This window comes from Tiliqua scincoides, chromosome 3, assembly GCF_035046505.1.
Source record: "Tiliqua scincoides isolate rTilSci1 chromosome 3, rTilSci1.hap2, whole genome shotgun sequence".
Taxonomy (NCBI): domain Eukaryota; kingdom Metazoa; phylum Chordata; class Lepidosauria; order Squamata; family Scincidae; genus Tiliqua; species Tiliqua scincoides.
The window spans coordinates 171,722,325-171,750,198 of NC_089823.1; the positions used below are offsets into that span (position 1 = coordinate 171,722,325).

At 42.3% G+C, this 27,874-nt stretch overlaps 1 protein-coding gene across 4 annotated transcripts in view; it reads right to left on the minus strand.

The window, feature by feature from the left end:
• The window catches only part of EDRF1 (erythroid differentiation regulatory factor 1), a 34,295-nt gene extending 11,914 nt beyond the window's left edge, over positions 1-22,381 (minus strand). For 2 of the 4 annotated variants that reach the window (XM_066620551.1, XM_066620554.1), the window contains exons 1-17: positions 22,189-22,381; positions 15,368-15,576; positions 14,010-14,076; positions 13,534-13,659; positions 12,896-13,020; positions 12,143-12,302; positions 9,757-9,858; positions 9,349-9,470; positions 7,167-7,278; positions 6,481-6,628; positions 5,957-6,065; positions 5,244-5,355; positions 4,681-4,941; positions 3,478-3,549; positions 3,207-3,357; positions 2,526-2,714; positions 962-1,162 (exon numbers count right to left, since the gene is read on the minus strand). In XM_066620551.1, coding sequence (XP_066476648.1) covers positions 962-1,162; positions 2,526-2,714; positions 3,207-3,357; positions 3,478-3,549; positions 4,681-4,941; positions 5,244-5,355; positions 5,957-6,065; positions 6,481-6,628; positions 7,167-7,278; positions 9,349-9,470; positions 9,757-9,858; positions 12,143-12,302; positions 12,896-13,020; positions 13,534-13,659; positions 14,010-14,076; positions 15,368-15,576; positions 22,189-22,296 — 2,374 coding nt within the window. In that variant the 5' untranslated portion in view covers positions 22,297-22,381. The remainder of the gene's footprint in view (positions 1-961; positions 1,163-2,525; positions 2,715-3,206; positions 3,358-3,477; positions 3,550-4,680; positions 4,942-5,243; positions 5,356-5,956; positions 6,066-6,480; positions 6,629-7,166; positions 7,279-9,348; positions 9,471-9,756; positions 9,859-12,142; positions 12,303-12,895; positions 13,021-13,533; positions 13,660-14,009; positions 14,077-15,367; positions 15,577-22,188) is intronic. The other 2 variants (XM_066620552.1, XM_066620553.1) reach the window with 2 other exon arrangements.
• Positions 22,382-27,874: the final 5,493 nt, after the last annotated feature.

The following is a 27,874-nucleotide window of genomic DNA, read 5'->3' on the forward strand; positions in this document are numbered from 1 at the left end:
AAAATGTGCAGCTACAGGTCATTTGTTTCTTTGGATTTTGATGTCTTCCCTCAGGAAAGAACTAGCTTAGGAATTACAGTATATTTTTCAGGATTCAAACCTCAATATGCTGTTGCTGGAAAAGTGCAATATTTTCTGTGGCCATTATGATTTGGAGCACTGTCTCAAACGATATCACTAAACAGCAATACAGTTATTCTGCCTCTCACATCAGACTGTGACCTCAGAACTAGTACTCAACCAGCAAACACAATTTCTGAAACAATCTTGAATTGTTTTCAGGCACTTCATCCTCCATTTATTAAAAAATTTATAGTGTCCCGGCAACCCTAACCAATGCTTTCTGCTACTAAGGGATTCAAAGTCTTACAACAAAAAAATTTAAAGTCAATATAAATCATGTAGAATTAAAAAATCTAGATATTCGGCAATTTTATTGTAAGGATTAAGCTGAAGTTGTTGCCTGGAGAAGCCAACCACAGGCTTCTCCATATTCTGCCTTGAGCATATTAACTACCTGTCTTAATTTTCATGCAAGGGACAAGCCCAGCACAATATCCCTCATGTAAAGAGCATTTCATCTAGCATTGAAAGACAGATGGAGTCAGAAAGGACAGATGAGTACAGCAGCATTAGTTCTCTTGCAGACTCCAACTTGTATTTGTAACAGGTGGACCATGTCTGGTCCACCTCATGTCTGACTGGACTTGTAGAACTACAACACGTAATAGAACTAAGGGTGCAATTCTAACCAACTTTCCAACATTGAAATAGCTGCAATGCAACCCTTATTTGTTACCCTTAAGGTAACAAACATGCCCTTACTTTGAGGAGGCCTCCTTGACCGCCTCCCCACTGCAGGATGCAGTGCACACCACATTGGCACAGTTATGCTGGTGCTGGAAAGTTGGTTAGGATTGTGTCCTAAGTGACTTAGACTTAAGAAGCCTTAAGTCATTACCTTGGCAACTGGATTCTCTATGAAGGCTATGCAGTATTTCTTGATCTTCTTTGGTTTGATAGTTATACTCTTCAAGATAAGCAGCTCGGTTGTTTGCATTCTGGGCCAACATTAATTGGATATCACCGCAAAGAGTTATGCTCTGACAAAGAAACAGGAGCACTTCAGAAAGCATGTTTGTGCAGAGGCAGCAATATGAATCTAGTTGGGGAAAAAATAAGAAAACCAGTGAACATTGGTGTCAGAATGCCTTTAGCTGGGCAGCAACACAAGCAGCCATGGGCAGCACCTCGGGAGAAGGGGACTTTTGTCCCCTTCCCGCGGGTAAATGCAGTAGCCCTGTAATGAGGCTACTCGATTCACCACCAACAAAAAGGTCAGCGGTGAATCAAGTGCCTCCGCCTCGGGCGGTGAGCTCAACAAGGAGGCTTTGAATCTGGTGGAGTGTTGCTCCACCAGTCCTGCCTACTTCCCCTGGCACGCTTCCCCTCACTTTCTCTCACCTCCCCGGAACGCCTTCCCCTGCACCTCTGTCTGCCTCCCTCCTCCCTCATGCCCCTGCTTACCTCTCCCGCTGCTCAGTGGTCCACATGACCGCCGAGCGGTGAAGGTTGGGTGCCCGCCCGGCGGTAGCCCGGCACTGGCCAGCACTAGGCTACCACCAGCACTTGCCCGGCATTAGGGCCCACAAACTTGCCTTACAACATGTTTATGACAGTGCGTGCCGGCGGTGAGCCAGTGTGCCATGCCCAGGATTGGGCTCTTAGCCTGCAAGTACTAAGGAGAGCTGTTGCAGCCAACAATTTCTTAGTGTAAACTGTATGTTGGCTAGAGTAACATTTGACACCTTGGTTCCAGCATTAAACGAGGTTATCCTACCTCTTCTCAGAGTTGTGTTTTTTTTAAGTGGTAGTGAAATCATTGAGCATATTCCTTGTAGACTCTTTAAAAGCAACTGAACTCCCAAAACATTCAAAATGTGAACAGAATACATTGGTAATGTGCTTTAATGACAGGATTCAAAGGCCCCATGAACCTGCAGTGCAAGGTGTACTTTACATGGATACAGTTCCCAACATTTACAGTATGCAAAGTTTTTATCTCATGCTCATTTACTAACAAGGTTTTACAAGAAGTACATATAGTTTTCCAAGGGACTGTGATCAGACTCTTTAGCATTCCTGAATATTCATCTTCAAATATACAGATTTGCTATTTACCTGCACCAAACTTGAGTTTTTGTTTTTTAAATGAGAAGCAAGTGTACTTTCCTAATAATCTGTGAGGTAACACTCAAAGCACTTCAAGCACCAACCAACATAAATCAGTATCTGAAAATACAGCAATGCAGTTTGGCTGTACAGAATTAGACCAATGAGATACAAAATTTAATCTAATTCAACAGGCCCTCAGGGGAAGAAAACCTCCCTGGTAAACATAGATGTAAAAAGCACAACTCTCCTGAACATGCTGTATTAAGACATGATTGGCATTCAAAATAAACATGACAACACAGTGGCACTGTATGCCTTGAACCTACTAGAAAAATATTCTAACAACTTACCATGACACTGTAAAGCTAGTTTTATGTACCGCAATGCTCTCCCATATTTTTGAAGACTCACAGCAGCATCAGAGAGAACATAGTAAGCTTTTGAGGATTTCAAAATCAGCTGAAGCTTCATTTTGTATTGCCAAGACCCAGGAATCATTCCTGACTGACTAGAATGTTTAACTTCTTGGAATGAACCCACTGTAATTCAAAAATAAAGCAATTCTTAGTCATCTTGAAATTAAAGCTTTTTTGGTTCACATTCTGGCAATTATGGAATTTATGAGTGCTCATTCAAACAAAGCTATTCTGCCCTTGAACCACATTTTCATTTATCTTCAAACAGCCTGCCTCCCTCTCCCCCTGTGCGCTCTCTCACTCACTCACACACAGTCAGTGCCCAGTTTGGGTTAGTTTTGACAGAAGCAATTATGAGGAACAATGAACTATAAATTTGGAACAATATACTATTTCCAAAGTATATTGGAACTTTGCAAGCCAATATACTATAAGTTTATAAACTGATCAGTTCGGTTTTATTTCTCAAGCAGTTTGAGGGTTAAGCTGCTGAGCCAGTTTTTTAGTTATTTATTTAACTCAACAAGTCAAGTAGTTGATTTAGCAATAAATTTAGAAAACAACAATGTAGGATTAGTAGCCTGAACTGAAACAGTTTACAGCAGATTAACTTACTTTTGTCTAAAAACAAGGCCATCTGTTTCTCGAGACACTCAGGACCAACAGTCGTGGATTCATCTTCATATTTTAGGGGAATAGGGGTGTTGGGGTCAGCTGCAGGAAGATCACCTTCCTTCTTAATGCTACTGTCAACAGACTTTAAGCCCTGTTTATTAAATAAAAGGCTTTTCAATCATTATTTGCACTCTGAAGAGGAAGTTATAAAGTGCTTTTTTTAATATAATGAGGCTACAACAGTGCTAAGAAAATCTGTGAAAAAGCCTACCTCAAGAACGTAGCTAAGTACGAGTCTGCATCGTTCTTCAGTGTCATGACAAACAGGAAATGCACAACTAGGCTTAAGAGAAAAGAAGACAGCCACACTGAATTAGTGGATCTCAACAGAAACTATTCTTACTGAAACCTGTCAATGAAGTCATTCTTGTATTTAATAAAATTAGTCTTAAAAGTTAGGAATTCAAGTTTTCACTATATCCCAATAAGAATACTAAGACTAAGTGAACAATGACTGATGAAACACATTTAAATATGTGGGTGGAATGTGATACAAATATTTTTCTAAGACCTCCTGCAACTACTAATGTGTGACACTGGGCTACTTTCCTGAACAAAAACTGATCCAGAGTCTTAAACCTGAAAAACAAGGAACAGAGACAGGCAGCAGTTTACTGTAACCAACTGCTTGGGAAAATAACAATGAACTGACCTGCAGTGCAGTTCATGTGACAAAATGCTACAAAACAGATAACTTTGGTCTTTTGGAAGAAGGCCCACATCCACTCCCTTTCCTGAGAGAACAGTATTTACTGTGCACATTTATAACTAAGAAACAAACACCAAATCATTAATTTACAGTTAGCTGTAGTTTGGATAATAAATCTAGGACGGAAGTTTTAAAAGTCCTCTACCACAAGATATGCATGACACAAATCTCTGGATGAGAATAATCAGTAACGCAATACTATGTGTCAGACACAAATACCAAAAGCAATGGTTTCACTGCCTACATTAGTCAACAGATAACTCAAGACATAATCTAAGACTTTAAGACAAGGTAATTCAGATGGGGTAAGGTGGGGGAGGGAAAGTGTCAACTCAGCTAATTTAAGAAGTGTTTAGAAGGGAGAAAAAAGGTAAAATTACTGATTGCTTGATACAGCATTTGCTATTCACAATGTATAGCTTAAGTTTTTTTCTGAATATGTTTAAATTAAAAAATTCACTTTAAAGGAAAATGTTTGGACACATGTCATTTTCAGGAGGAAGGTGGGCAAATACACGTACATGGTTAAGGTTTTCTATCCCCATTCCCACCTTGTGGCAGCTGCCAAATTCAAGGATCACCCAGACTAATTTTCCTGGCAAAAATAAAATCACAGCCATAGGCTGTCAGATAATCATGTTACTATTCTGAAAGATAAAGTTATCCTATTAACTGAGTCAATACCAACAGGAATGGTTAACTTACACGTATCTGATGGGTAGATTTATATTTTTCAGGAACAGACAATTCTCCAACTGATTTGATTACAGCAACTGCTTTATTGTCATCAGAAGGATCTGAGCTAGTGCTGTAACAACCATTCTCATCACTATCAGGCATTTCTTCCTCCTCCTCACTGTAGCTTTCATCAGAGTTGCCATTTAAGGGGAACTCGCCACCCTCTTCCTTTTTAGGTTCATCAAGCTGGAACAGTTCTGAGAGCATGTAGTTTGCTGAAGCTATAATCTTATTGGATGGAGGAAGGAAAAAGGTAATTCAGAAGGTTTCCTGACACTGGTTTATACAGAACTTTTGAAAGTCAAAAGCTGGCGTTATCACTAGTTTGCTTACTGTTTTAAGAAGTCTGTACACATGCACAATGAGAGCATATTCTGAATTCTTCATATATTTTGCATCAGCATGGAGAGCTTATATTTGTAAGATACATACCAATATTTAATAGGCTCCAGCTTTCCTCTCCCATTGTTTCTCAACAGGCATGAGCATGGCATCAAAAATGTTGTACTGTATTAATATACAATCATTACCTGAGGATGTCTACCCTTGTCCAATAACTTCACACAGTTAAGGAGGAGTGTTCTGATAGTACCATAATATTTTCTGTTTTGGTTTTTCTTCAACATCATATTGCAAGCAACCCTAGGAGAAAATCAGATGAACAGAAAAACTGTAAAAGGATATTTCACAGTACTAGTGAAACATCTAATTATTATTTTCAATTTCTTCATGTCTGAATAATTTAGATGATGGGATTTTTAAAAGGGTAATGAAGGAAAACTAATCTGATTATAAAGAAGATCTTTTTTAATATGCAGCTTCTGGAAAATTCTGAATTGTTTTCATGCCTCTCACACACAATTTGAGGTATACTATCTTCAGTACAACATATATAATATCAACTTGTACTTCCACAAAGACATTCCCAAGAAAAAGACCTGAATCTGACTTTTCATGGCTCTGATAGAATGAAGTGCAAGAGGCCACCATCAAACACCCCCCCCCCCCCCATTTTTTCCTCCCAAGAATACACTCCTGTGCAACTATCAGGCTTCTTCTCAACATCATCATCCCACCACAGTGAAGGCTACTCTCAGCATGAAAGCAGGGAAATAAGGCTCCTGGCAATGGCTCCCAAGGCAATGTTCCACTGTTCCTAAACCTGCCTAAGCCTCTACAGTTCTGAATTCTCATGTTAACCATACCACCTAGACACTGTCCTGTGTTTAAATAGCACCCGTACTTATAGAGAAGAACAGCTACTGGCATTGTGAAAGGGTTCTGGTATTTATCTTCTGTTTCTTCACAGAGTGTGGTCAGGTCGTATAGCTTTACTATATCACTTCCACTTGCTGAAAGAAAAAAAGTTTCCTGATCAGTCTGCCTGACAAAATCATAGGTCACAAGAATAAAAAGCTTTCTTAGAAAAAGTAAAATTAACATAGTGTGTTCAAGAGTTAGTAAACCAAGTAACTTGGTGACATTAGGGCTTGAGGGTAAGACTATAAATATCAAGGAACAGTCATGTAGCTAGGCAATTGGTTAAATCTTAGAGGTAAACTCAACGGGGTGGAAAGTAATCAGTTTTTTAACTTTTTCAGAGGATACTTCAGCATGTTTGCAAGAATAGAGAGAAGCATATGTTAGAAACTCTTGGGAAAGGAGCACTGCCTCCCTTCTTGTACAGTTTGTTTACTCCATGATCCCTCACAGTAAATCATTTTGTAAGCCACATATTTAAAAAACACAAATCATGGAAATGCTTACCTTTAAAAAGCCAATATGTATGCCCTTCTTTGGTACAGTTAGATTTCAGAAACGATAAAATATTTTGTGCAATGTCTTTTATTACTTTGGTAGAGAAATTAGAGTTTTCCAAATTGGGTATATCTTCTGTCTTAATCATTTCATATTTCTAAGAAAAGGGGGGGGGAAATCAGTATTCAGAATTGCTAAAAAGAAAGAATATGCTGTAAGCCAGCTTTAACCATGCATGCATTTGTGAGGATTTTTCCAAGCTGCTGTAAGTATAATTATTAATATGAACATTTACAAATCATGCAGCCAAATTGAATGTACTTGCATGTTATAAGTAAAGTATTTCTTTCTGTGTAACCGTAACACTAGGGTGTCCCAAGTGGAGTGTCATCTAGGAGCTAAACCATGTTTAACTGTCCTGAAATATTTCAACAGCCAAACAACAAATAAAATGGGGAAGAGCCATAGCTCAATGGTAAAGCACATGTTTTGCATACAAGAAGTTCAATCCAGGGCATCTCTAAGTAGGGCTGGGAAAAATGCCCGTCTCAACACCTGGATAGCCACCAGACAATGTAGACAGTACAGAGCTAGATGGAGCAGTACGGAGATAGTTTGAATCAGTGTAAGGCAGGCTAACATTGTTCCCATGTTCCTAACACTACCAGAATACTGTAAAAGAGCTCAAAGCTTACCTGAACAATTCCATTGACATGAAAACACATCACCAGCTCTGGAACATTGCAGATCAAGTTGTCCAACCAATAGTCAATGCCTGTTAGCACATTAATGGGCTTATTGTTATCCCTACAACAAAAATATTTCCAGCACCGTTTCAGTAAAATAGGACTCATTCAAAACTAACGGAAAACTGTCATTCTACACCCTGTTATTATAAAGGAAATCAATGACCTGTATAGGTCTTAGTCTGGTTTCTCATTTACCGCAAGATACTTGCATATAAGGTGAGAAATTTCTACCAATAAATCAAGCTAGATTGACACCTTGTCTTATCTGTGGTTCACTCGTAGGTGTCAGGGCTACGAGTGATCTGTGGGTGATTCACAGGGGTCAGGGCTGTTCAGGCACGTCTCCACAGTCAGGAGAAGCTTTAAAAGTGCCTGCAGAGGGTTTGTGAAGCATCTGAGGAACATCTGAATGACGGCATTCAGTCATTCAAACAACAGGCAGCTTTGTTTATATTGCCAGAGCTCTGTTGTAGATCTTCTGAGCATTCTCCTCAACTCCAAACCCAAAACTGCCTCTTAAAACGATAGTGAACAGTGTAAAAACTTGTCTGGCAGCAATTGAAGCAGGATGTTGTGTTGAGGTAAGCTGTTTATGTTGCTTTATGTTGGTGTTGCATTTGTTTTGCAACTCAATGCAATGTTCAATTCTGTTGCTTTAAGGGGGGGAATGGCACACAGTACTGCATAAGCACCTCATTAATGTCTTCAAAAATAGTGGCATGGCTCAGATTCTTACCCCAGGGTGGGAACTCGAGTCAGTCATGAAAAGGCGTGATTTGGGTTGACTCAGCAACTCGTGAGTTGCAATTGTGGAAGACTCTGAAAAAGAATCAAGTCAGGGCTCCCCTGACTCAGCACTCATCCCCATGCATGCTGAGTTGCTGACTTGAATCTGCATGTGTCTGGAAGTGCTTGCTTACTATTTTCGCAGCATGAAAAACCTGCAGCAAGGAAGTTCCAGTCAGGAGGCAGGAAAGGGTTAATGTGAGTAGAGAGGGAGACGGTACTGGGCTCCCTTTTCCCATCTCTGATAGGAAGGAACGGATGATATTGGACACAGGATGAGTATTCTCATATTTTCATTGGCTGAGGGAGGGCAAGAGGAGGAGCCCAAGGGAGTTCTTGCCTTACAACTGGCTGGGAAGGGAAGGCAGATCATACCAATCACGCTTTCCACCATGGTTGGTGGGGAGCAGGAACCCTCACTAAATGACCAGCTGAAGTGGGACTACTTCTGAGTAGGATTGTAAAGGACTGGGTCAAGCCTCACAGCTGCGTATGCTCCTTTTCCCTCTTGCAGCTTCTATCTTAGCTCTCTTGCACTCCCTCCCTCCCGACATCAGGGGAGTGTACAAAAAACGAACACACAGAGCCTACCAACAGCCCCACTTTTTCCACAGCAAGCTTTTTGAAGGGGGGGGGGGTCGACTCAACTCAAGCTCATTAGAGTCACTAAGGGATGACTCAGAGACCTGGAAAGTGCCCCCATGATGACTAGTTTTCAAGTTGGGTTGTGGGGCTGGTGACTTAGTGACCTCACTAGAGTCAAGTCATGCTGCATTTTCCCATCTCTGCTTCCCCCCCCCCTTTCCATCAGGCTCCAGGGCAAGCAGCAGCAAATCCTCACTAGCACCATTCAACAATATTTACCCTCAACTTATCGGGTTTTACCCCTCACCCTCGGGTCATGAAACATTCCATGAGTTTTGGTTGAAAACCTGCCCTCACCTTATCTGTGAGATCGACTTATAGGAGAGTATCTATGGTATATTTGACCCTGTTGTCTTCAGAACACCATTGAAAAGGTGGAGAACAACTATTATCCCCTTTCACAACTAGGTAATTCTAATACAGCCTCAGGTCATTATCTTTTTAAAAGTTTGTGATCCTCACAAGCCAGTGGAAACAACTTAACTTGATGGATACTCTACAATCAAAGTAGCTGTCTGAGATCACAGAAATAATTTGGGTCAAAAGTCTGAAACTGAGAACCAGTCTTATGTGACTCACAACCAGTATCCCAAATCATAAGATTCATCATACTAGAAATAAGAGCATGAACTAAAAAAACAATCTAGACTGCTTTATGAAATATGCTGTACTTATTTTAAAATACCTAGACATTCACCTGAGACGCAAGCTCACAGCTGGGTATCTTCCTCCTCCAAATATAGGCATATTTGATCCAACCAACATGTGAATATCTTCAAATGTCCATAAGATGTTCCGAACAAAGTCATTTTTAAGACCCTTTCAATTCAAGAGGAAAAAGATGTTTCTGAAAAGTCATCTTTTTAAAACTAGAAAAGTATGCAACATGACCTGCAGATTAACTACAAGAAAGCAAGATGCAAAAAAAGCAAATAAAGTACAGCACATGAAGGCTATTGCTAGACAATCACAGAAAAGTAAAGGTCAAGATCACAGATGCCACAAAGCAATTGGTGGAAGTGACAATTTTGCTCTCAGTTGCATGGTAGATCAAATTGAGTAAGGGGATTATATGACTCATTTCAGATGCCACATAAAATCATACCTGACTGTTTTCCCCGTCATTGAACAAAGTAGTTAGGTTTTGTTCTTTAGAGGCTGAGGCCACATGCCCCACTACATATGAGGGTTCAAGAGGCACACTTCCCTATGAAAAGCACAAGGATAAGAAGTGATTCTACTGCTGTTAAGTACAGATGGTTGAAATAAAGTATTCATTCTGCATAATGAACACCTGTGGTGAAAGATTTTGTTCACTGTGCATATGCACCTCTGCAAAGCTTTATTCAACATATCTTCTAAAGTTTTTCCAACATTCAAGTCACTAAAACATTAACGTGTCAAACAGTAAGTTTTTTTCAAGCTTTCTGCAACTATAAAACTGGATAAAGCATCCTTGTCCAGAAAATTATTTTCTACTAAATTCTGTAAAATGCATTATTTGACAACCTAGAGAATTTTATTTTGTTCTCTTTATCCTTTAAAAGAAAGGAAGATACCCAAGGCAGCGACAGCAAAGAGGGCTCTGCACCATCTTAACGTAATAGCCCCACTGGATCAGGTCATAGGCCCATCTAGTCCAGCTTCCTGTATCTCACAGTGGCCCACCAAATGCCTCAGGAAGCACACAAGACAACAAGAGACCTGCATCCTGGTGCTTTCCCTTGCAATCTTCAGAACTACAGCCTTGTAATACCATATCAATGGAATGAAACAATATGGGATAAAGTACACTGCAGTTCTTCTTTGGGATTCCTTTATGATATTCAAACATTATCCAAAACTAATACCAATTTATAGCTAGGCTTATAACTAATTATTAGCTTTAAAAAACAAAAGGATCTGAATCATCTAATGTCCCATTGAGCAAGATATTTACCATAATCATGGCTGTCTATAGATACACCTATAATAGTTCAGGAGTGTTAGGCACCATCAAAGTACGATTTTGTATGAAAAGGGGCTTTAGGAAACATCACTGTATAATATTCAAGTCACAATGAACAGATCAAGTTTTTTTTTATATAACGCCAAAGTGCCATTTTAATTCACAGAATGTATGAACTTATATAGACTGAGCAGCAGACAGGAACACCAATAGTGCTTTAGACCTTTTTTAATCTACTGCATATTTACATAGTTCTGCTAGCGTGCTAGGTGATGCAAAGAACAAACATGCAACTTAGTTCGTGACCAGAGAGCTTATAACCTACTTGAGACAAGAGCTAAGAAAAAATAGAGATAGGTTAACGGAGTACATAGAGCAGGGAAAAGCCAAGAGGCAGAAGATGTACGAATTGTTGATTTATCAAGAGACTTCAGGGAAGCTAATAACTGCTGCGAGGATCTAAAATACCAAAACCAAAATCACAAAAATGAGGGGAAAGAAGGTCAAGTGTTTTAAATGTAAGTGGTAGCATATGCAGTTTAAATTTGGCAGCATACAAGTCACCTTCACTACTCCATTCCTCCTAAGAAACGTCCTCTGAAAAATTAAGGTAATGGGCCCTCCGCAGCAGCATGGAATTCAGCACAGAAGAAGGCTAAAGGGGAATACATTCCACTAGCTGTTTCCAAGTATTTCCCCTCCCTCTGCTGCCTCTCTCCACAGCACACCCCATGCACAGTCTCTCAACAGTAGCTTTTTGTGGTACTCAGGGGCTTCAACTGGGTGATGCACAGAAGATGGTTTGCAGTCACATAGGCTACCAAGCATATGCTGTGGATGCTACCCAACAACTAGATATCTGAAGCTGATGAAAAACAAAGAGAAGTGGAAAACTGAGAGGTTTAAGAAAAACAGTTATATAGTCAAAGATAAAATACAAGTTTGTCAAAATACTCTGAGTCCAGTATAATCAAATTTATGTGAAAGCAACAAGACACTACCCTGAGCTATTATCACCAAACAGGTATTTATTTCTGTTTCCAACATAGCTCAAAGGATATATTTCACTGAATACCTCATCTTGTTAGCTCTTGCCTATACTTAAGACAATTTCTTTTAATTTGTATTTCAGGTGGCTCAAAGCAGCATACTTGGAGATGATTCACTTTCCTCACAGCAACCCTGAAAGACAGAGCTAGATTCCAATTGTATGCAAGCTTGCTATTGAAGCTGCTTGTGGGAGCTTGCCTCTAAAGACCAGTTAAAAATCTGCTAAACAAAACAGGTTACAAGAAACAAACTGAGCAAGAATTTGAACTCAGATCTGCCTAGTTCAAGTCCAAATACTATCCCAGGTTTTGACTTCTTTAGGCCCAAGGCTCACCTTTAACCCAAAACTGCAAGAAAGAAAAAAGATAATGAAAAGCTATTTAAGAATATTTGAATGAGGTTCTGTGAAAGGATTTAGTGCTTTTCCCTTCCTAGCACATTGCCATCTTTACAAGCATACCTCTGAAGTATCAAATACATCAGCCATATTAACCTGATTTGAAGCACTTGCTTCCTCAGAGAGCGAGGAAGGCATTTCAAAAGGGGCTGGCCAAGAAACCCTTCCCGCTTCATCAGCTTCATCTTGAGAAGTTTCTTCTTGATGTTGTTCTTCAGGAGTAGGAACTGGTTGAGCTGCTCCATCACCATTGATGCTGCCAAGGCAAAACACTGTAAGCATTTGTTTCTTTCCCATATGCCACAATTCAACATTTTGGATATGTGTTACATTTTAAATACTACCTTTATACCCAACAGCTGGGGCACACTTATCTCCCACCAAATGTTTTCCAGCAACAGACTTGATATAAAAACACTTGTAGAATAGTATTAGAGCTTTTAGTCACCCATGTCTGTTGCTTATATTTGGGGAAACTCACACAAATTAAGATTTTTCTTTAAATGGATCTACAAAAGATCTAGATTCTCCCTCCCCCTTCATTTGAAGTTACATGTGGCAACCAAAATATAAGGTCATGTCTTTGAATCCTCTATGTTCATTCAAATGAAATTTGTCCTATGATTTTTATAACAATTGTGCAAATATATTGCCCTGGATCTAGTGACCTCACTTGCAAGAGAAGACTATGCGTATGAAGGTACATGGAGACATCACCCTCCTGTCAAATATGTTAAATGCTGTCATTGCCAAGCTCAATGACCACCTCTCAGGTGAACTGCACTGCATGTCTAATTTTAGTTGCAATGTAGTGGAACTGAAATTTATTTTAGAAATTACAAAAAATACCTGTAATACAGAAATTTGGAAAGTATAGCTTTCTGGTACCAATGTTCTTTGCTCTTCTTCTTTCGTTGCCACTTCCGATCTATTAATCGTTGGTAGAATTCTTTTAACCATGTCCAATCTCCAGTCTAAGTGGCATAAATCAGAAAAATTCCTTGGTTTATTTAAAGATATGCAATGATGAGAATGTCACATAAATTAACAGCACAGTCTTAAACATGCTTATTTGAAAGTAAGCCCCACTATTTTCAATAAGGCTTCTCTCAGGTAAATGTGTATAGGATTACATCCTAAAGTATTTTATATCTGTTTAAACAGCTACACTTTTACAGCTGCAGTGTCAACATCTAAGCTTTATAAACAATTCTTTAACATATTTCCAACTGAACCTATTCATCATAAAAGTGAGTGATACCTGATTTCCATTCTAAGAAGATACTACTGTGTGTGAAACTGTCTGGCAGTATCAAAATTAAGCGCTGAAGGACATTTTCTGTGTCATTAGCCAACATGTATCTGACTCTATAGTATACTTATTATACTGTTACATGTCCTTGTTTTTTTGAAACTAATGTACTTGGGGTGCAAAATTAGATTTGAAATACAATACAACCGAAGACATTGTCAGTGCAGTTTATCACCTGTGATGATCTCATAAACAGCTCTTGAATATCTAGATCATCCAGTAAAAGAGTTCTCCCAATCCGATGAACTGCCATGCTGACATGCGATTTGCTATAAGGAATCTTAAGAAGTTTTTTGATGTTCTGTAGAGTAAGTCAAAAGAGATACAAACAAGTTTCAGGTAATTTTAGAAACCAGAGACTTTCTGTACTGGTAAAATTGGACGGTAATACTTCCAACAAAGAAGCCATCTTTAAGGGAAACATGGTTATTGATTAAGGTATCTCAGTACCTGGTTTTATCATAATTCAAAAGAGGAACTGAGAGCACATTATCTTTTTGAAAGTATTGTGGAGAACAGTATCATTCATTCTTGGTCCAAATCTACCAAGTTCTTGGAATGACATTACATCCTAGTTATATCTGTAAATAAGCAAGTTTTTAAAGCTAACTATTGTGGATAATGTGTTATTTCATTACAAAATATACTTACCTCAGAATCAGACACAACATCCACATCATTTCCAATTGAATCGATAAAATCATATGCCATACCAAAGCTATTAAAAAAAAACAGATTTAGAAGTTAAATATTCAATTTAACTAGCTAATATTTTGAGAGGGGGTATATTATCTTTAAAATATCAGTACATTTAGTTACAGTTACATATCAAGCCACCAAGATTATAGTTAAATATGTTTCAAGAAGTTCTGTTCATAGTACAGTTTATTAAAAATATTTGTACCCTGTATTTCCCCTCCCACAAGGGAGACATTCAAGAAGACTAACAACCCATTAAAAGAATACAGAAAGATAAATTCAGTATTAGCAAAAAATTCCACAAACACTAAATAGAATGCAATACCAGAAAACAGTATCAAAACAGCACTACTAAAAGGACAGAACAGATCAACATGAACTTAGGCCCCAAAGACTAAACCAAACAAAAACATTTGCAGGAGTTGCTAAACAGCAGATCTAGCATTATATCATTTACATTTACCACCTCCAGATATAACATCCAACAAAAGCTTTAAAGTCTTCATAAACTATTACTCAACTACTACTGCAGATGAACTAATCTTAACAGAATGCATCCTAAATGCTGAAGGTGTTTGCAGAAAGACAGACCTGCTTCTACAAGGGTGAGAGAAGTGATTTTTGCCCATCTTCCCCCACTGGTCCAGTGCAGCCATCCAAAAACCTGTCCCAAGAGGTTGAAATATCTGGAAATAACCCAATATAGATCATGCTTTGTTATGCACTGGTATGACTCACCACTGATACCGGGGGGGGGGGTCCACCTTTAAGTGCCTTGTAATAACAAAAAAAGTGTCAAAATCCAATTTTCTACCTTCATGCTGTTAAACTGCACCGGTTGCAAGTTTCTGGGGGTTAAAGACCCACTACTGGGTTTCGTGCTCCTCTACTGTCACCCCAGAATGCATCAGTATAGAGCAAGACATCTAGAAGTGGGTCTCTAAAGCTATTTTTCCACTGATTTGTTATCCACTGAGGGATCAGGACCAATCTAATGACTAAACTAAATGACTGCCACTAAGGTAAAACTTTAGAAGGACAACTGATGTATTTAAATCATTTTTGTTCAGTTAATAATGAAGTAGTCTGACAATCCTACCATGTTTCTATGAAATATATTTCATGACCTTGCTTTTATCAGTGTTGCTACTTTTTCTGTAACCAATTATGAATTTTTTAAAATTAATTTATCTACTGTGTTTACTACATAGTTTCACAAAGAAAGAATAGAGCAAAAGCAACATTTAAAACAAGAACTACAAAAAAATTAAAGAAAAGTTTAGTCACAATAAACAATTCACAACATTTACCTTGAAAACGGTTTGCTTTTCTTACTGTTACCAAGAATAGTTGCCCCTGCTGGTCCCAGTTTGGCACTTTCACGTAGCCAATTGGCAGGTGGAAGTTTCAGATCTGTCTTCTCTTGAAGGCGAGCAAATGCTGCTTGCGGTGGAGCAGCTGAGTACTTGACCACAGCACTGCTCTTTACTTCATTGCCTCCAAGAAGCAAAACAGATCCCTGGTTTGTATAAAGCAATGAATAGTTTAATTAATAAAGAGATTGCAATGCACTTATCATACATACCATTACATGCTGCTTATATTAGCATTTTATTGAAATAAGAAGCGAAAAGCTTGATGTGCAGTAAACATACCAACCCGATCTTGACATGTCAGAAATCAGTGTAACCAATTTCTTCCAAGCAAAATGAAACACCATCAGAAAAGCAGGTATACTACAGTTAAAATTCTGGTCGGTCAATCTGCATGACAGTACTTGATATCCAAGCAAATATTTGGAAATGCCAATAGGTACTTCACAACTCCAGTCCCTTTATTTGGCGATACACTGATAACACATTGCAGACACCCACCCATAAGTCAACCGCACAGATAAGTCGAGGGCAGGTTTTGAGCCAACAATCATGGAATTTTCTATGACCCTTGGATAAGTTGGGGGTTAGACTTAGGGGGGTGACTGACTATAGTTTTGTCTGATTTTACCTGAGGCCAGATCCTGAAAAATAACCTACCACTAATTGTTACCTAAGAACTGTAGTCTCTAGTTTATTAAAAACATAGTAAAAGATCATAAGATATATTTTTATTCTTTTTTAAATTCTGGTCTTCACCACCTTTTTGAAAACACTATCAGAGTATTCACGTACTCCCAGGGACACTCAACAGGACCTTTAGGGGTACTTGAAAAAGAATGGAATAATGGTAGAAAAAGGCAGGCCGTGCTCCAGAATGCCTTGCAAGGCAAGAAGGGAGGTAGCTAGTTGGCTGTGAAAGCCCCACCAATAGCTACGTAGTTTTTGGTCATCAATTCATGTATGCACCAGTGATTGAAAACCAGCACAGTAAAAAAGCTGAAACATAATATGGAAAGTGATCAGTCACCCAGAATTTCTCAGCACACTTCTGGTGCAAAACAGTGAAAAGGCAGAGTCTCTGTTCTTCAGACAGATGAAAAGAGAAAATATGTGATGAATACATGGTCTGGGTTTTCATATGGAGGAGATGAGGGCTTGTATTATTAATTACAAACATTTTGCTAGTATGAAGGGTACCATTTATGGAAATGGGCTTCCAAGGGATATGCAAGTGAAAAAGGTTGGGAACCACCATGAATCAAATCCACCTTTAAGGTGTCTGGCTCTACATACAACCCGTAACATATAACTGAGTGTGCAATTCAATTTACAGCAGAGAGATGAGATATTTACAACCCTTTTTACTCAGAAGTAGACCCACTGCTTTCCATGGGTGTTATTCTTAAGTAATGGTGCACTGAATTGTAGCCTAGGAAGGAGGATCCCGTCCTATTGTTTCAAAAAACAGACCTGCTTTGCAAGCATTTGCAAAGCATAACCAGGCTGCAGCAGAAGGAAGGAGAATAAAAGGTTAACTTTGGCTGGAATGTCTCAGGAAAATCACTATAGCAACTAAGGAGGTGCCTCCCTGAGCTTTGCTGAGCAGGGAAAGGAAACTGTTCAGAGCTGAAAGGCTCTGCCCTCTGATTGACCTGAAGATAAGGTGAAGTGAAAATTGGAGTTTGATTACTTGGCTAAAATTACTATACCTGAGTATCTACGGTAATTAAAATAATTATCATTATTATATCTCCCCTCTCATATAAAAAAGGCAATGGACTGTTTGCTGCATCCCATGCAGAATTTGTATGGATCACACAAGGCACTCTTAGTAGTGCTCTGGCACCTGTTCTCTCAGAAGAGATCCATCTCCAGTATTGTTAGCCTGATGAGCAATGGCCCAAAGCACTATGGAGCACACTACATATTTAGATTGTGCCTTCATTTCACAGAACTCCATAGTAAAAACATTCCCTACAAAAACACAGATTGACAAGGTCTCCTGAATTCCAGGGAAGCGGAGGGAGTGATTACTAGCCTGCTTACAGACTACACACTCTCCCCACTGGATAAGTGATGTAATTAGACAGATATAAATCTAATCTAACTTGCCTATCCTAACAGCAAACTTAAGTGGTTGAATGTGCATCAGGTTGCATATGAAATAGGAGCAACCAAAAACAATGTAGTAGTTTCTATATACTCAAAACTTATGTGACCTTCCAGGACATTTCAGGTGCTTTCAGAATGTTCATGTGTACAAATATAGGAAAATACTAAATTCATCTCATTGTCTAGAGAGGGGAAACACTTATCTACAACTTTTGCTTGGGAAAGGGGAACAGTGCTGAAATACAGCTGCACTACAATTCTGGTTTTCTACACCAGCTGAGAGAAAAAATGAAAAGTTTAAAAAAATCCAGAAGTTGGGCAGATCAAAGTCTATGGTAGAGAGCAGTTACAAAGAATCATTTAAATGTTTGGCTATCAACTGAAGTAAAAAGACACAGGATAAAGGTCAGAGGGCAAGGTGGGGGTACAAATAGCCTATTTAAGTAAAGATGATGTTAAGGTTAAGGGGTGGATACTGTGAGCAGTGGTTTCCAAACTGGGGCATCCTGACGCACCAGCCTGAAGGCCCTGGCCTCTTTCCCCTTAAGGGGCGGGGGCAGGGGGAGGCAGTGACACAACCCCCAGGATTATGTCGCTTATGGGGCTGCAGGGATTGGGATGCTCACCAGTCCCTGCAACAGCCGTCCTGGGGTGCAGGGAGCCCTGCATGAGTGCCTGCAGGGCTCCCCAGCTTGTCAGAAGCGAAGCAATCACGCTTCACTTCCGGTTTTGTGAAATTGGGGCACAATCACGCCACTTGCACTTCTAACAAGCTGGGGAGCCCTGCAGACGCTCGCTCAGGACTCTCCACACCCCAGCATGGCTGCTGCAGGGACTGGTGAATGCATCCTAGTCCCTGCAGCCTCCCTGAGTGGCGCAATCCTGGCGTTTGCATCGCTGCCTTCCCCCCCACCCCCACAAGGACTTACAGTAGTGCAAACTCTCAGAGAGTTTGAAAACCGCTGCTGTGAGATAAAAAAGGAGCTCATCTTTCTGCACAATATAAGGTTGTTATGGCAGTGAGAGAAAGTACTGTACTACAATAGCAGCTGAACAGTTCTCTAAAGGGCTGGCAATACACAGCAACATTTTATTAGGGGTTCCACTTGTCTTGAGCCAATTGATTAGCTTTTTGAGGCATAGGTTGCAATTTGCATTATAGCAGACAAAGCATGATCCTTTCCATACCTCGCAAGAGTCTGTCCAGCCAGAAATTTGCAAGCTCCACAACTACCGTGGGCTGATGCAGCCTATAACATTTATTCTGAGAGGATGGTAGACTGCCCTAACTATGCCCAGCTTTACTGTCATGAGGAATCTTAGAATCATCAAATGTTATGAGTTGGAAGGAATTTAAGAGGTCTTCTAGTCCAGTGTTTCTTAACAAGTAGTACAGGTACTACCAGAGGTACTTGAGGTGGTGCCTGGTGGTACTTGTAAGACCCCTGGACACCTGCAGCCCGGCAGCAAGACCAGGGACACAAACAGCAGGAGGCTCCAAAGCATGCTTTCCCATGATTGAGAAAGCCATCCTGTCCACCCTGAGCCTCTTACTGGTGTTTGTTGCATCACATCTGGCCTCATGATGTCATTGTCAGTTACTTCTGGTTGTCCTTTGAATAAGTGGACCACGTTAAGTGGTATAGCGGGGGACAAACTTTGGGAAACACTGCTCTACTCCAGCATCCTGCTCAGTGCAGGCAACTGCTACATCATCCCTGACAGATGGCCAGCCATTCAATGACTGAAAACCTCTAAATGTACACAACTGCACAAGGATGACTGGTACTGTGCCAGACAGCCCTTTCAGTTAAGAAAACTGTTTCTTATGTTTAGCCCAGCCCTAGACCTACTTCTGTATACTTTCAACTCATTGATTCCAGTTTTGCCCCCAGTGGTCACAGGGAGCAAGTCCTCCTCACCATCTCTGTGACAGTCAGTCGAAGAATAAATAGAAAAACAATACTGTAATGGTTTGACCACTTTTGCACAATGAACACCAGCCGGCTGCAACACAACCTCTTCTGGCAAGAGTGACCTCCCTACTGGAGGATTCAACAGGCACTACCAAAGAACTAGTGTTTGACCACCAACGAGGCAAGAAATATTGCCAACAATCCCAAAGAGCAGAAGTAAGTCATGAATGACACACAGATGCCAGCAGTGTATTGGCTGAGAGGACAACCTGCTCTCCAAGTGCCAGCTAAGGACTGAAGAAGAAGATCACTGAGACAATTACAGTAGATACTTAGGTATAGGACCTGAAATTTTGCCAAGCACTCATGCTCCAATCATCACTTTGCCTTATCTCCAGGTCAATCAGAGGGCAGAGCCTTTCAACTCTGAACAGTTTCTTTTCACCACTAAGCTCAGGCAGGCACCAGAGTGTCTGAAGGACACTGAAAAGTTTCTGTTCTTGCTAAAGCAGGCTCATTAGAAAGCCTGCTTGTTCAAGCAGGCTCATTTGTTTCTATAGCAACTTTCCTGAGAAATTCCAGTCAATCTTAACCTTTTATTCTCCTCCCTTTTGTTGCTGCAACCTGGTTCCCTTTTGCAAAGGCTTTGCATTTGGCAGAGGTGTGTTTTTTTTAGCACCAGGACGGGATCCCCTTTCCATTTGAAGCAATGTCCCAGGCTACAATTCAATGCACCCTTACTTAAGAATAACTCCCATGGAAAGCAGTGGGTCTACTTCTGAGTAAAAAGGGTTGCAAATATATGCAGCTGCATCTCTCTGCTGTGAATTGAATTGCACACTCTCAGTTTTGTGTTATGCATTGTATGTAGAGCTTCTGGCTTAACACGCCAGACACCTTAAAAGTGAATTTGATTCATGGTTCTCCTGTAGTGGTTGCCAACCTTTTTCACTTGCATATCCCTTGGCAGCCCATTTCCATAAATTGTACCCTTCATATTAGCAAAATGTTTGTAATTAATAAAACAAGCCCTCATCTCCTCCATATGAAAACCCAGACTTCATGTATTTATCACAGTGTTTTTTCATCTTTTTGAAGAACAGGGACTCTGCCTTTGCACCAGAAGTGTGCTGAGAAATTCTGGGTGACTGATCAATTTCCATATTATGTTTCAGCTTTTTTACTATGCTGGTTTTCAATCACTGGTGCATACATGAATTGATGACCAAAAATAGCTTTTGGTGGGGCTTTCACAGCCAACTAGCTACCTCCCTTCCTGCCTTGCAAGGCATTCTGGAGCATGACCTGCCTTTTTCTACCATTATTCCATTCTTTTTCAAGTATCCCTAAAGGTCCTGTTGAATGTCCCTGGGAGTACATGAATACCAGGTTGGGAACCACTGTTTTACTAGTATGTAGTTTACAGTGCACTTGCTCTGATAGTGTTTACAAAAAGGTGATAAAGACCAGAATTTAAAAAAGAATAAAAATGTATCTTATGATCTTTTACTATGTTTTTAATAAATTATAGAGACTGTACAGTTCATAGGTAACAATTAGTGGTAGGTTATTTTTCAGGATCTGGCCTCAGGTAAAATCAGACAAAACTATAGTCAGTCACCCCCCTAAGTTTAACTCTGGACTTATCCGAGGGTCATAGAAAATTCCATGATTGTTGGCTCAAAATCTGCCCTCAATTTATCTGTGGTGTCAACTTATAGGCAAGTAACTTTGGTAAATAGCTCTTGTAGTTAACACTTACATAACCTCACAATGTATTGCTATGGCCTTGAGAAGTGCAAAATAACAAATCAATTTCTATGTCTGGGTTAGGAGAATTCTCAGCATCTCCCTACAGCCATTCGGGTGGAAAGTAAAGACAACTTGATATGCCCTCCAAACTATCTGTTCTGCAGAAATGTCTCTGTAGTCTTTCTGGAAAGATGGAAAGTGTGTGGAGGGGTAACAATCACCAAAGGACACTTAAGGCCACTTTCAGGGCACTACTAGTACACACAGTCCATGGCCCCAACCAGGCATGAGTAGAAACAAATTTTGTGCACGTCGTATCATGAAGACGAAAAGAACATTCATTCCTATGGCTATTTGGTGCCAGTTCTTTCAGGCAACTCTTTCCCTTCTTTTCAGAAGCTGGCAACAGCAAATTTTGAAAGAAAGTAGGGCAAACAGGAGATGGGGAAATCCATTCATTCACTGACAGCTACAGTGAAATCTGGTCCCCTCCCCCAACTCCCCCCTTCGCTGCTTGGCAAAGCAAGTTACTGCCAGAATCCAATTAATGCAAGACAAGCAGTAGCAGCACCTGGCTACACTAACCTGGGAGGAAATCCCACTGACCGTAATGGGACTTACTTCTGAGCAGACATGCATAGGATCAGGCTGTGTGGTTGCAAGCCCACACACACTTACCCAGGAGTAAGCCCCATTGACTATAATGGGACTTACTTCTGAGCAGACACGTAGAGGGTTGGGCTGTGAGGCTGCAACCCCATCCACTTACCCGGGAGTAAACCCCATTGACTGTAATGGGACTTACTTCTGAGTAGACACGCATAGGACTGGGCTCTAAGCCGTGCCAAGAACGAGACTCGTACACGGGATTGTGGGGGTGATGTGAGAAGCGCCCTCGCAGAGAGACCCGAGGAGCGCGGAGTGCAGAGAGGGGAGGGCGCCTGGGGGGGCGGCCAGCCCGCCAGGCGGAGGTACCTGCTTGGGCTTTTCCCGCTCTCCCTCCAGAGACGCTGAACCAGGCGCCCCGGGGCGGCTCTTCCCAGCGAAGCCCGCCTCAGCCCCGGATCCCCACACGTCCCCCATCGCCTCCGCTGCGCCCAACTGCAGTGCCAGCCGCCGGAAGTCCAGCCGGCCTCCCGCAAGTAAAGAGGTTCCGCCTGAAACAGCCGGAAAGCACTCGAAGCCACGCGCAGCACCTAAGCTCCGCCCCCTGCCCAGCGGCGCCGCTACCGTCACTGTTCTCCTTCGGCTCCTCAGAGAACGAAATCGCGCGGAGGTTGGTGAAGTCTCGCGAGACTTTATAGAAGGGGTGAGTTGGGAGGGGGAGTGTGTGGGCGGGGCCAAACAGCGCCTCTTGGAACGGGAGAGGCGAATGAGGGGGTGTGTGTGTGTGGTTGAGTCGCGAGCGGACTGGGTTGGCATTTGGGCTCTTCCCCAACCGACCCCGCCAATGAGAGTCGGTGGTAGCGACCTGGTGGAGCGGGGTGTGGCACTGACAGTGGAGAGAGGAGCAGTTGCCAAGCCTCACTCAGCCAGGAGGCTCCTTCAACAGTCACTTTGCAGCCCACGCTTGCTTGGGAATAAGCCCCATTGACTCTAATGGGACTTACTTCTGAGTAGACATGGATGGGGTTGGGCTGCTAGCCCCTCACTCAGCCTCTCCCTGCCCTTCTCACGACCACTGTGAGGCAGGCTAATAAGGTGACAGTCTTGGACTTTTTTTTAGACCCAACCACCTGTTGGGACCCACCTGAAGTGGTGTCATCACCCTGGAAATGGTGTCATAGCCAGAAGTGACGTCATCGAGCAGGAACGTTTTGAACACCCCCTCACGACAAAATCAAATCAATTACATAAATTCTCCAAACATCCCATGGGCTGCAGTGCCAGCCGCACTTACCTGGGAGTAAGCCCCATTGATGATCATTGTTGAAAGCACAGGCTGTGGGCCCAATGCTGTCCAACTTTCCAGCACCAGTGAAGCCACAATGCATGCCCAAAGTAAGGGAACAAATGTTCCCTTATCTTGAGGAGACATCTGTGACTGCCACCCCGCAAAAGGATGCAGAGCATGCATGCCCCATTGGCACAGCTGCACTGGCACTGGAAAACTGGAGAGGATTGGGTCCACAGGTGGTGGGGCAGTCCCTGGAATGCCTCCTCCCTGCCTCCCCCATGCCCCCGCTTGCTTCTCTGCTGCTCAGCGGTCCACATGACCGGGTCGGGCGCCCACCTGGCAGTAGCCCAGCGCCAGCCAGGGCTGGGCTATCACCGCCACTTGCCTGGCTGTAGGGCCCAAAGGATTGGGCTCTGAGAAAGTAGCAGTTTAGGAGCCTGCTGTTAATCCTCACAAAAAGACAATTCCATACTTTTGTTTACCAACTATGTAATCTCTCTAAATACCGTTGGTGAGCTCATTGTTCAAGACAAGAATTTTGACACGCTATGGAAAATTTAATGCGGTATGTTTATTGAGCATTGCACCTATTAAAAAAAATACTGCTCATCAGCTGCCAAAGACCATTTTCAGCTCTTGTATCCCATATCGTACATACATACTCCTCTCAGGTCTCCATATAGCCCTTCATTTCAGGGTCTGCTCTAGCACCTCTTTGTTGGATTTGGAAGTTTTGTTTGTTGCTGTTATTTACTATTTATAAAGTACCAAGAGTGTACATTGTGGTGCTTTACAGAGTTTTAGTTAGTTCATCATTACAGTATGCTATCTATTTACACTACTATACAATGGCTGTGAGGTGTGGCAATGTTTTAATGTTTAGGGTTGAAAGGAAGTGGATTGGTGGGCAGCCCAATCCTGAACTGCCCGGGGCATCCAGCTTCAGCAGCACAGAAAACAGCTGCTGCCGCATCCTATACGCCTCAGGCTGCCACAGGCGGCGCCTCCAGAGAAGGGGACTTTTGTCCACTTCTCTCAGGTAAGGGAAGCAACCCCGCAGATGCAACGAGCCCTACACAAACGGACAGGGTCTGGTGGAGTGGAGCTCCACCAGACCCGCCACTCTGCCTCCCTGCTCCTTCCCCCGGCACGCCTCCCGCCCGCCCTCTCCCCGCCCCACCTCCTTGGCACGCCTCCTCCCCACCCTCTCTTCACCCTCCGACCACCTCCCCCCTCCCCGTCAAACCTCCTCCTTGCCTCTTCCCACATCCCCACTTTCCTCTCTGCGGCTCAGCGGTCCATGAGACTGCCGAGCAGCAGAGGTCGGGTGCCTGGCCAATGCTAGCCCGGCGCTAGTCCAGCGCCAGCCAGTGCTGGGCTAGTACAGGCAGAGCCCGGCGGTATTTCTTGCAAACTTGCCTTATAGCACATTTGCAACAGTTTGAGGAAAGCTGGAGCTCAGGATTGGGCTCTGGGGTTGGCTTCAGAAGTGAGAACCTATTGGTGTTATCAGGACCAGCCAAATCATGAGTCCAACTGAAGAGGTTGTTGGAATATAGGCCCTATGCTCCCTGCAGGACTCTGGAGGGTAGAGTATTCTCCAGATGCCTGAGATTCTTTGCTTTGTCTTCTATGGTACCTGTAGGAGGTGTGTCCTTTACATAGCTTCCTTTCTCCTTTGTTTCTCTCTTGCTTCGTGGTCATCAAAGAGCAGCATCCAGGCACCTGTGCTCTGAATGGTGGTCAGCCATTGCTGAAGAGTGTCCCCTTACTTCCACACAAAGAGAACAGCATTCAGTGTTCTTTGTTCCCTGAGTTGTTGAAGCCTCTGATACTCCCAAAGATGCATATGACTGTAAACTGTGAGTATTTTCTTCTGGCACCCTATATGCTTCTACTCCTATGTATTGATATAAGCAAATTGGCTGGGTGGTGGAATTTACTACAGGAAATGGTTTCTTCTGCTGATTGCTCAGCTTATTAGACTCTCAGCTTATTATTTGGCTCATCAGCTGCCAAAGACCCTTTTCCAACAGATGTCACCGCAGGCACCAGATCAGCAGGGGGCACCCAACTCAATCCATCCATTTGCCTCTACTGCTGCTGCTGCTGTTTCTCCCAGGGTTGAAAAGGAAGAGAGTGACAGAGCAGAAAAGAAGGTGTGGAGGAGAGTGGAAGGCTAGAGTTTTGGAAGGAGCAGACACTTGCACATCATCAAGTATGGGAGGACAGAATTTGGCATGCCTTCTCAGGTGCCAATGTCTTGGCACCTGGGTGTAATAATAGAATATCCAATCAAATTATTTAAACTTGGGATTATTTCATACAAGATCTGGCACAGACAGTATGACTGCTGACTAAATGTAGGGACCATAACATTTCTAAACACTTTCCACATGGATCAGCCTAATCCATTAGATATTTTCCATAGCAGCCCAAGCAACGTTCAGGAAACTGCTTGTGACTCAACACCAACCCCAGATTTTCTCATATAAGTTTTGGTAAATAATATGAAGATAAGTCATATGTTAGTTGATGATTTCTGTATATTCTCTCTGGGCTGTTGGCAATATTGTCATTAGGTTTCCAGAGATGCAGTGCAGACTTGCAGCTGTCAGTTCAGAATGGCAGGCTAATTTAGTCAGTATATAGGACATATTTCATACACTAATGAAAGCATATTGTACTGTAACTCTAACTTCAAAACTGTGCGTAGCATATGAAATGCAATTTCATGTAGAATACAATGCAAACACCATTCTGTCAAAATCCATGATGGAAAGATGTATATTTTAGAGAGAGATTTTAAATATGCATAGGCTTCTTGAGGAAGAATGGAAAAAATAGACAGGTAAAGGTCTAAATTTGTCAGGAGTGCCAGTGAGTTATAACGGCTAGGCTATTGAGTTTGAACATGGGAAAATGAAGTCCAAATTCTCCCTCTCTGAATGGCCTTAGGTGTCACTATCTCTCTGACTAACTAATATCCGGAGGGCTATTGTGAGGTTAAGATGCTGTTTTCAGCTTCCTAAAGAACTACGTGAAAGAAAAGCAGCAGAAAATAGCAAGAAACAGTATTTCCTTGGAGAACCACTGTGAGTTGATGTGATTGAGCCACAATGGAGCAAGGAATAGTAGCACTCCTAGAGCAAATGAAGCAAGTGAGTCAAGAACAAAAAGAGGCCTTGCAACAGCAAAGACAAAGAGCAGAAAGAAAAATTCAAAGCCACCAGCTGTAGGCAAGCTTAGAGTTTCACTGCCCTGCCTACTCGCAGACATCTCTCACCCCCCTCCACTCCCGCCAAAGTATCTGTCCCCCATGTGTTGGGCTCCTACCGAAGTCATTTTGGTGTAACCCCCTCCCAAATGTCTATAAAATTTTAGTCCTGTGAGGCTCATCATGGTGCCTACGCACAGCAGGGGTGATGTCACGGCCATGGCAGTGATGCCATACATTCTACACTGGGTGAAACCAATTCCAGTCATGTCACTAGAGGTGTATTGCCTCTCCCTATTGCCTGGGGCAGTGATGTTATGACATCATACAATGTCACATATTGTAACATCACTGTCCCAGCTTCTCATCAAGGCAGGGTTTCGGGCACCTCATCCTGGTGCACCTCTTCCCAGTGGAAGAGTCAGAGCCTTTCCCAAAGCTGCAAGGAGGTACTCAGTAGCCTGCAGCACCCTGCCCTCAGGTAGAACATCACAGCGTTTCCAGGGCAGCATTGATTTCAGGTGAGAGATCATATAACCTAGAGCAGTGATTTTCAACCTTTTTCATCTGACAGCACACTGGCCATCAGTTTTTTTACAATTAACAAGGTACATCGTGCTGCCTGTGAGAGGCTCACATCTCCCAATGGCCCTACTAATAAATGACTTCTAGGCATACCTGTGGACCATTCATGGCACACTAATGTGTTGGGGCACATTAGCTGAAAATTGCTGACCTAGAAGCTGATATATGAAGAGATGTGTTCCTAGCTGGGGAAGCCCATTCCCTTTTCAGGATTCCCCCCTCCCTCCAAAATTGGGTAAGGGAACCTCAGTGGGCCTATTAGGGTTCTGATGGAATGCAATTACTCAGGCTTCCCTACTGTTAATGTACTAATGGGGGGGGGGGAGAGAGGCCAGCAGAAGTTCAGCAGCTTGGGCCACTCCATGCAGCTTGTACAACTTTTCCCACCACAAGTGGGGGGGGGGGGAGGCCAAGATGAAGTGGGCCCAGGCTGAAGTTCAGCTTGTCTTTGACCTTTCCAAGGAATTGCATTTGGAAAACGTATGGGAGCCACTATAAGCTGCACTAGGGAAGCCCTTGCACGCAATCCTAGAAGCTCCTACCCCACAGCCCTACCTAAGATGGGAGAAAGGGGGGGTAGAAAGACGAAAAAGGAATACATTCTGATGCTGCTACTTAAGAACAACTGAAGCTTGGCAGGGGCCGAGTGAAGACCCTGTTGCCTGCTAGCCAGGCAAGGTTGGTCTAAAGATTAGAGCAAGCACCCCTCCTTGGTGATCTTCAAACATAAGATCCAGCATGACTACCAAGAGGAGGGCCTTCCCACAAGCCACCATGACTAAGCTACTATGGAACCCCTGGTGAATGAGCAAGAACGCAGTCACCATGGCAACCAGGGCTGCCTTGGCCTCACTGGAAGGCCGGGCCTACAGGCGGAGGAGCCCACCCTCCCCTTGGGCTCTTTTGCACAGCCGAGCCCTGCATACTGGGGATAGTAACTGGAGCCAGGGCAGTAGAGAGCC